Source organism: Nymphalis io, chromosome 11, assembly GCF_905147045.1.
Source record: "Nymphalis io chromosome 11, ilAglIoxx1.1, whole genome shotgun sequence".
Lineage (NCBI taxonomy): Eukaryota > Metazoa > Arthropoda > Insecta > Lepidoptera > Nymphalidae > Nymphalis > Nymphalis io.
The window spans coordinates 3,682,522-3,692,531 of record NC_065898.1 but is presented as its reverse complement, the minus strand read 5'-3'; the positions used below and the strand labels follow the sequence as shown (position 1 = coordinate 3,692,531).

Below are 10,010 nucleotides of genomic sequence, written 5' to 3'. Positions count from 1 at the left end.
AATTTATTCTCAAATTGATATTAGATTAGATTTAGTTTATTTATATAACTTATTTTGATTATATTTGAAATTAGATAATATTGCTTAGTTCTTATGTGTGTTTTTTATATTGCTACTTATGTTTTCTAACAATAGATTATTCTAGCAAATTGTGTAGTGATAGCAACCGCGATCGATGGCTTCGAGTAGTCTTAGCGGCCGTGTAAGGAAAATATGAGTCATCCAGATTATTACGAATTTACGGAAGACGTGAAAATACGTATATGGACATGAAACTTCAAACCATCACCGTTGAAAGCAATTGACATAAAATAAAATGAAATGGTTTGTAAAATAATAGATGCAACCATAATTATTACTATGTAAACCAATAAAAAAGGTACTAAGGTTGTTACTTACAGATTATTTACGTTGAAGGATTTTATTAATTGTTGATAAAAAAGTAATTGTAAAATTAAAGTTGAAAAAAGTATATTTTGATTTTTTTTCCTGTTCATCGCAGTTGCTTATATTTGACATCATATATATGAGTATAATAATTATCCTTTTCCAGTTCAAATAATTTTCTATCTTTAAATTTTTATGTACAATTCGCGTTACTACACGGGATAGCATTACTCAATCAATAATCCTTGGATACGTTTTAAAATAGCTCTTTGATATTGTACCTACTTATATAACATTCAAGCTTTGAGTTATTAAGAAATGTTTTTTACTTTATTTGCTTTATTCTTTCACGGGATTGGAATAGGAATAAAACGAACCATTTTCCAAGTTTTAATAGCTATTTGCTGGTGGATTAAATTTTGTAAAAAATATAAGCAATACTGAATCGATACGGAATGACCTTTGAAACATATACAAGTTTCATAGTCGCACAAAAGTAGCGAGTAGTAAGAAGAAGTAATTATTAACGATCAAGTTTCTAAAAAAGGATCTAGTTTTTGATAGTGTCTTAAAATCTTTAACTGATAATTCTATATGAATAGAAGGTGACTTTTGTCGAAATTTATTTATTGGTTCTATTTAATTACAAAATATTTAAATTACGATGTAGAGCTTGTGCAAACCCGTCTAGGTAGATACCACCCACTTGAAGGATGAGTGAGCCAGTGTAACTACAGGCACAAGGGACATAACATCTTACTTACCAAGGTCGATGGTGCATATTAGCTATGTAATGGATGAATGGTTTATATTTCTTACATTGCCAATGTCTATGGTCGGCTGTACCCACTTATCATCAGATAGCTCATTTGTCCGTCCACCTACTTATAACATAAAAAGAAACATCTAGCGGATGTAACGGTCACATTCTTTGCTATAATTATACATTTGTATGAGAGGAAACAGCAGTGTTCAGTCACTGTTCAGACACTAGCTTAGTACTGTGTTCCGATTTGAAAGTTGAGTAAGATAAAATGATATCAAGGGAAATAACATTTTAGATACCGTGGTATACAGCGCATTGACGTCATAAGACGTTGCTTATAAACTTCTTATAACGCATGTCTCTGGAGAATTTTTGAGGTGCTTGGATAAGTACAACCATCCAATAGTTGAATTACTCGTCTGGCTTCATATAATATGAATTTAATAAGTCTTTAAATAGAATATTAAAATCTGAATATATTACTGTAATGGATTCGACTAAATTCTACTTTTTAAACATATTTACGTTTTGAGGTAGAATTCGGATATCTGTGTTACTATTGATACGTATATAATGTCGCATACCTTGAGAATAAATTATGACTTTTTTTTTAAATACATAAGCTAGCGCTTGACTGTTATCACACCTGATGGAAATTGAAGATACAGTCTAAGCTGGAGCGCGTTTGCCTAGAAGATGCCTATTCACTCTAGACTTGAAGGAAAACCCATACTGTAGGTGATGGGAAAAACGGAGGTCGGGAGGGTATTCCAGATATTAGCGGTGCGTATCAGAAACGAGGAAGCAAATCGTTTTGTACGTGATTAAATTAAATGACTTCGATTAATAAAATTCGATGCGTCAATATCTCTATATATATAAAAGAATAACTGGCTGATCATCATGAAATTGCAATGAATTTGCATACGGGCCAGTTTCCATTCCCATTCGCAGGATTTTTTGAAAATTTAATACCTAAGGTTAAATGTTTAAAATCAAGTGATAAAGAGGATGAAAGATTGTATGAGAATCTTTAATTTTTGAAGAAGATCTATGTAAATTGTTATTTAGCAATTTCTAATTATGACACGAGTGAAGCCGAGGGTAAAAAATTAGTCTGAATATATTGTATTAATAAAGGCCTGAAATGAAAATTTGATAATGGGAATTGACACCCAATTTATCTTGTAACAAGGTTCACTTTTCATTAGTTTGATAATGATAAAAATGATGTCCATTCAAAAGTAATATAAATTTAAAAATTTTTTTTTTTTTTTTATAGAATAGGAAGGCGGACGAGCATATGGGCCACCTGATGGTAAGTGGTCACCAACGCTCTTAGACATTGGCATTGTAATAAATGTCAACCATCGCTTACATATCCAATGCGCCACCAACCTTGGGAACTAAGATTTTATGTCCCTTGTGCCTGTAATTACACTGGCTCACTCAGCCTTCAAACCGGAACACAACAATATCAAGTATTGCTGTTTTGCGGTAGAATATCTGATGAGTGGGTGGTACCTACCCAGACGAGCTTGCACAAAGCCCTACCACCAGTATAACTGAATCTGATGATATCAACATGATGTAGATTGTATACATCTAAACAAGTGCAATATGTATTATAGAGCTAATTTTCCAGATAAATTAAGACTCTTTCCACCGGTTAACTTCGATCATGATATTCATCACTTTATGTCATTGTACGTGACATTAGCTGATGATGCAAACCAGTTTGTACATTATAAAAGTTGCCTATGCACAAATATTTCGAATATGCACGTAGATATATCAACACAAACCGAAACTGGTTTATCTAAGCCCTGTCTTGGTCAGAACATTGTTTGCCGAGTCAGTGACTCCTAGATAACAACAATACTTCACATAACTCACTTCTATATAACAATGCAAGCATAAGTAATGCACTAAAACAAAGTGAAATAGTTTTATTATAAAATAAAATGTCTAACCGAATTCAATGAAAACTTGATAAGCTTTCATTGAATTCATTATGCTAATTATGCGTAGATAAAAAATTTCGAGTCAATATTATCCTCATGATATGTAAATTGGAATAAATGTTCATTAATGTGTGACGTACACGCATATAAATATGCAAGTGCACACAACACGCACATTGTGTGCGTGATTAGTTAAATCATGAGGAGTCGTTAAATTAAGGATTTAAAAATCTATTCGGTAATGTCAGCTTCATTGACTTTTTTTATAGTATAAGTAGAGTGACGAGCAAATGTACCACCTGATGGTAAGTGGTCACCAACGCCCATAAACATTGGCATTGTAAGAAATGTTAACCATCGCTTACATCGCCAATGCGCCTCCAACCATGGGAACTAATATGTTATGTCCCTTGTGGCTGTAATTACACTAGCTAACTCACCCTTCAAACCATAACGCAACAGTACCAAGTACTATTGTTTTGCGGTAGATTATCTGATGAGTAGGTGGTACCCAGTACCCGTGTGTACCCGGTGGAAAATAATATCATTACTAAGTTTCTTGCCGGTTCCTCTCCGTAGAATTTACTTTTCGAACTAGCTTTACTTTTTAAATAATCATCAAAAAAGACGACTCAAAATTGCTAGAAGAATGTATAATTTGATTCTGATTAAAAGGCTCGATCAGATGTTTTCCAAAATACTCCAATACCAGCTAAAAGTTTTTTTACCGAAGAGTTTTCTTTAAGCATAAGTTGTACTCATACATCATATAATTATAGATTTGATAACTACAGCAAGAGCTTGTCTCATTTCTATCCTATTGATGAAAAGGTTTCGAGCATATTCCTTCATGCACCAATGAGGTTTTGGTGAAGCTTCCTCTTGACGTTTTCCTTAACCGCTGAGCACGACATGAATTATTTTAAACACAAAATAAACGCATGAAAACTCAGCGGTGCTTGGCCGGATTTTTAACTGTGAGTTAAAAATATATACTATAACTATAGTTAAATTCATATTTTATATATTATTTCATTTATTGTCTGCTAACAAATATACACAAAATTTACATTTTTTAACAATAAAATATTTTCATTGTAATTTTTATTATACATTATTTTTAATTCCTATACTAAGATGGTAGTAACGAAATTATATTTTAAATTTAACTTAAATATTTATTTATATAAGTATATATTATTTACAACAATTTATAAAGATGTACATATTCTTATATTCGTGAAAACTCTTTACAAAATGGAGGAATACATTTGTCATATCAAATCAATTTATAGATTACAGTATATATTTAAAAACATTAATTAAATACATGTAAATTAATGTATTTTATCATCAACGTACGTGTATAATCATATTCATATATTATTGTAATTAAGTTTAAATATTCGTGTATTTAAATTTATTTACATGGATACTACGAAAATAATTTAACAAATTTTTATGGGTTCATATGGAATGCTGTTACTGTGTTGCGGTTCCAGCTTTCTTAAGTATTATTATAAATATGCAAGTGCACACAACACGCACATTGTGTGATTAGTTAAATCATGAGGAGTCGTTAAATTATGGATTTAAAAATCTATTCGGTAATGTCAGCTTGATTGACTTTTTTTATAGTAGGTAGAGTGACGAGCAAATGTGCCACCTGTTCATATGGAATGCTGTTACTGTGTTGCGTTTCCAGCTTTCTTAAGTATTATTAAACTAAATATATATATATATCAGGTGGTAAAGATCCAGTATCCTTCTCTCTTATCCGATGTATGATCCAACGTACGCATTGCAATTCGTACAATAATGCTCAGCGTTATTGCAAGTATCCACGCAATACGGAAGACAAACGCAGGGCCAGCACCTATAAACGAAATAAAGTATTTATAACCTGTTTCACTCGCAATTGTTTTGATCACTCTTGATTTTAATGTTTTAGGGCTTCGAGTAACCGAAGAAATGCCAAAAGAAAGGGAGCATCACTCACATGTCTGTCTGCCTATCTGTGTCAGCCTGTTTCTTTTTCTACTGGACGAAAAACAGTTGAAAATTTGTAGATATTGTATACTTATATCAACAAAATATGGGTGTTTAGTAACCATTTACAATTTCGGCAGATTTATAGCACATATTACAAAAAAAACCAACAAGAATCATGTGGCAAATGAATGACAATTACATTTTACCTATTTTTTAATGTAAAGTTCATAGTTTCAATTACGTATACAAAATTGGGAATCACAGGGTTGCATCCTCATTATCTGAAATGACTGAGCTTTAAATTTTGGTTATAGGATTTTATTCAAAGCTCAAAGGAAAATCTAAAACAAATCCTGACTTTAAACCATCCCCCCCTCTCGCCCTACCACGTACTATATAAATTACAATGGCACTTACCCAATAATGCATAGCATTAGCGCAAACAAATGTGTTCTCAACGAAGGTGTTCTTTCAACCCTGGTTATAATTTGTTGGTTACATGATCTACATACATATGGTGACGGATTTGGGCTCATATTGTTTGTAATAACAACAGCTGGATATATTGTGGTTCCGTGGACCATTGTGGTGTTAGATGGATGAACAGTAACTTGTGGCTGACTTGATATTGGGTAGCCAGGATAATTATGTCCAGCTGTCGGATCATTGTAATTCGGTCCAGGTGGTGGTCCAGGGTAATTTGCTCCGGCAGGTGGGCCAGGGTACGGTGGTGGATCTGTAGGAGGTGGTGCGTAAGGTTGCGAGTCGACTATTGTGTTTTTCACTAAAATTATAAAACATTCAAATTAATACAATCATGATTTGAGTTTGTATTTGTAATGAGGATGATTAAACTTACATTCTATTTATTCTAATATATAATGAACTATGTAATTAACATAAGAAAAGTAACTTATAACTAATATATTTTAAGCACCTTCACAGCTATCTTTTTATATATCTTTTTAATGATGAACTGATGGCGTATAGCCCAGCACCCATACATTGTAAGAAATATTAAAAATCCCTCACATCGTCAATGCGCCAGCAACCATGGAAACTAAGAAGTTATTATGTCTTTTGTGCCTGTAAACACACTGGCTTACTTTTTTAAACCAAAAAAAAATACCAAGTAGCTGGCCGTAGGCTCAATGATAAGGGTTTGTACTAAGACGGGCTTGCGCAAAGTCCAACACCTAAGGAAACATTTAGAAACATTGTATCCATACCTATTATAGATATATTGTAAATATTTTAAATGAACGATACGAAACGATAAAAAAATAACACAGATAATATTATGACTAAGACAGCAAGCTAAAATTGTGTTGAAATAATGAAATATTCCCTTTTATGACACATTGATAGATTTACACGTCCAATAATAAAATTGATTATATTTTAATAGTTTAAGAAGGATGAGTCATGATCACAATCTCTTATACAGCCAATTATTCTTCAGCAAGCTAAGATAATTTAAGAATAAATATAGAGTACCAAATAAAGTTAATCTTAAACGTAAAAATAAATAAGTGAACCGAATATGATTATTTCACAAAATTATACAGAAAATCGCAAAAAAATAAATTTAATGATCGTTTACAAAATTTATGATTAAATATGTTTATATTCATAAGTTTAGTTTAACGTGTTTTACTTACTATTTCTTTATTTTACAAACACTCAAAAACACGATTCGTCTTCTATCGAACAAACTTTCAATATAACTGATAAGTAACTAGAAAAAAACATGACTACATCACGTCAGAATGGTTCCGTGGAAAGATTAGGAATTATCAATATTCGATAAGAAATAATCGTGATTATACAAATATTTTTACATATTCACCTCCACTTTGTGGGTACAATGGATTAGATTGTATATTATATGCACTGGTATTTAATCAATCAACTCACCCATTGCATTGCTCCGTTGGTCTACTGACTTGTTTAAAGAACATGAACCTGGGGCCATGTAGGCTTGCGGTGTTCTGTTTTAGACGGTCTTGAGATCTTTAGTGTTTTAAAACCCCATATAACCCGTTTCTATCGGTTTCAATTGCGTAAAAAAGTGACTTCTTCTAAAAACAGCAGATCAGGGATTTTTTTTAAATTATCGGTAGCAGGTTTTTAGAAGTTAACAGTGCTTGCACTTCCATGTCTCGGAAAGCACATAAAGCTTATTGGCCCTGCGCCTGAACTCTATCCAGTCGTATCAGATTTGCTGTTACATCGGCTTATGACATATAATATATCCTGAGCAGTCAGCTAGTCTGGAAGACATCGTCACTGGTATGATACATACCAGAACATACAAAAAAGAGAAAATATTAATACAAGAACTATTACAGTCCATGAGTCCAAGATATATGATTCTCGTAGACAACGATAATAATAATTATTTATTTCGCACAAAAGAAATACAGAATACATTAGGCCGGCCTATACGTACTTAAATATTTCTTACAAGTTAAATGTTTTGATCGATGACCCCCATGGTAGGAAAATCCTGTGTTACAAAGGTCATCCATCATTAATACAACACATATTTAAATTATTTTAACATTGAGTATAGTGCATTTTTGAATTTGAATTTTGGAGTTTATGAATGCAGTATGAGTTCATGTTTATACATGATTGAGTAAACAGTACGAGTACTATAGCAGATATATCTGAAAGGCACCAACTTTAAAATAGACAATTTTTACCTGCATGCCATAATATATTAGTATATTGTATACATTATAAATAACTAAAAACCATCCACCATTTTTGGGGATATTTAAAAATCTGCGCTATTTTATTAAATTTTGTGACACGAATACAATGGAATTCAATACTGGAATTCTCGAAACTAGTTGTTTCTGTGAAATATTGGACTTCCAAATATAGAAATGAAATTACTATTTTCACATTAAAATAGATTTTCCTTGTCCTTAAAAATATCTGATTGAGTATTGTTCATAATTATTACAAGACATTTTGTATTGTATTTTCTGCTACCGTAACAAAAGTATTATTTTTATTTATATAGTAGAAGATGCTGCAAAAATTAAACTGTTTACACGACGAGGGATAAGTATGAAGAAAACTTGAAATATGAAAAATATGGGCGTTGAAACGATGCATCAGGATGCAGCCACCCTCAGCCCACCCTGAAATCACCCTGAACTAACTCTGAACGTAATGCTTCAAGATATAAATACAGGTTTTGTGTGAAACGTGTGTTTTACCTCGATTTATATGAAGCTCATAAGGCTCGTTACCGTTCAATACATAGGAGAGGTCAAGTAGATTCAGACTGTGTAGTATTATAAGTAGAAACTCATAATTGTAGAGAATTTCGTTTAAAAGAATTTATAATATGAAATGCCTTTTATATTTATCTAGAATTAATTTGTAAATTTTTAGCGTATTTTATATATTTACTCTGTCAAGAAATTCTCAGTAACAGCCTGAAGATTTGACAGTTGAATCTGACTATGATAGTTAGGGGATTAAGAACCTACGTACATGTATTACTATGCACAATATTATTCACTTTAACAAATTTCCCTCGGAAAATTTATTAATTAATTAATTAATTAAGAAATATATACTAATATAATGAGGTTTTTTTCTAAAGCGCTAATATAACTAAGATAAGAAATTCTATTTGAAAAAAAAACTTGTGCTAAATAGCCAATTTATTGAGATAGGTTATATAACGTCTCGCTACGACAAACGGGGGGGAGGCGGAATAGCTAGTCTTTTAATAAATCTCACTTACCTCTCTTTTTTCGATACATATTTAATAAGCCTTTATTTCTCGAACTTATAAAAATAATATTGTAATCTTAACTTGTAATGAATTATATATAAGCATATAATGAAAAACGATTTTTATAAAATTATACGTCAATATTAATGGATTTATATTATTTTTTCCTAATAATATGTAAATATTAGAATTCTTAAGACTTCTAATATTTATATATTATAGAAATATATATATATTTAATCATTTTATTTTCTCTGCCGAGAAAATATCAAATAAATACAGTATCACTAATGACTACTTTTTAAAAGACGTTATAGAAAAAAGTCAATCCTTTCTCTAAAGAAAGTCACTCAATGCTCTAGCCAATCGTAAAATATAATAACCGACTTACGGTGATACGCTATTTTGATGCGGGTAACCTTTACCTTACGTTTATAATTATAGTCAATATCGCATATCAGTTATTAATATTCAAACAGAATAGTCCAACAGGGTACGATAAATAAAAGACTTTGACGGATTTGTATGACCGATACAAATGTATATAAAACTGCCTTACAAACGAAGTAGAGTATTACCTCACTAATTAGTATATTCTTGATAAAAAAATGAATATTAACTAAATAATTGATAGCGTAACATTTTTGTTTAATGGTAATGTTTTATGGTATATATGGTACTGTTTTGTGGTATATAGAGAAGAGTTAACTAATTAGCAGACGTATTTTCGTTTATGTCTTTGAATTAATGTTCACTTTTCAAAGAATGTTTGTATATAACACTAAACCGAAACAAATCCTTATATACTTATTGTAGTAAAAATTGTATTACAAATTATTGAGGACAGATTTGGTATTATGTATTTTTATTTTCAGCAATACATTAAAATTATAGTTTATTAAAAAAGACTATGGTCCCATATCACTTGGCAGATTTATAGATTAAAAGATAAATAAAATATAAGAGTTATACATAATCAGTTGCCCTTTTTGATGCAAAACATATATTGGCGTGCCTATGGGATTATACCGACTTGTGTTATATAAGTAATTGTTTTCTGGTTTGACGGGTGAGTGAGCCAATGTAACTACAGGCACGAGGGGCATAATATCTTATTTCCCAAGTTTTTCGGCGCATTGGC

General features: G+C 31.3%; 1 protein-coding gene across 1 annotated transcript; it reads right to left on the bottom strand.

Moving 5' to 3' along the window:
- Positions 1–4,382: 4,382 nt before the first annotated feature.
- Positions 4,383–6,821, bottom strand: LOC126771899 (lipopolysaccharide-induced tumor necrosis factor-alpha factor homolog). The gene is made up of 3 exons (XM_050492065.1): positions 6,771–6,821; positions 5,527–5,893; positions 4,383–4,993 (listed from the first exon to the last, which is right to left on the bottom strand). Coding segments are annotated over exons 1-3 (471 nt in total). The 5' UTR covers positions 6,772–6,821; the 3' UTR covers positions 4,383–4,890.
- Between the last annotated feature and the right edge of the window lie 3,189 nt (positions 6,822–10,010).

Excerpts from the sequence above, each read along its gene's own strand:
- LOC126771899 (XM_050492065.1), bottom strand. Across the intron at positions 4,994-5,526 it reads CTAATGCTATGCATTATTGG|GTGCTGGCCCTGCGTTTGTC; the intron begins GTAAGTGCCATT and ends TTTCGTTTATAG.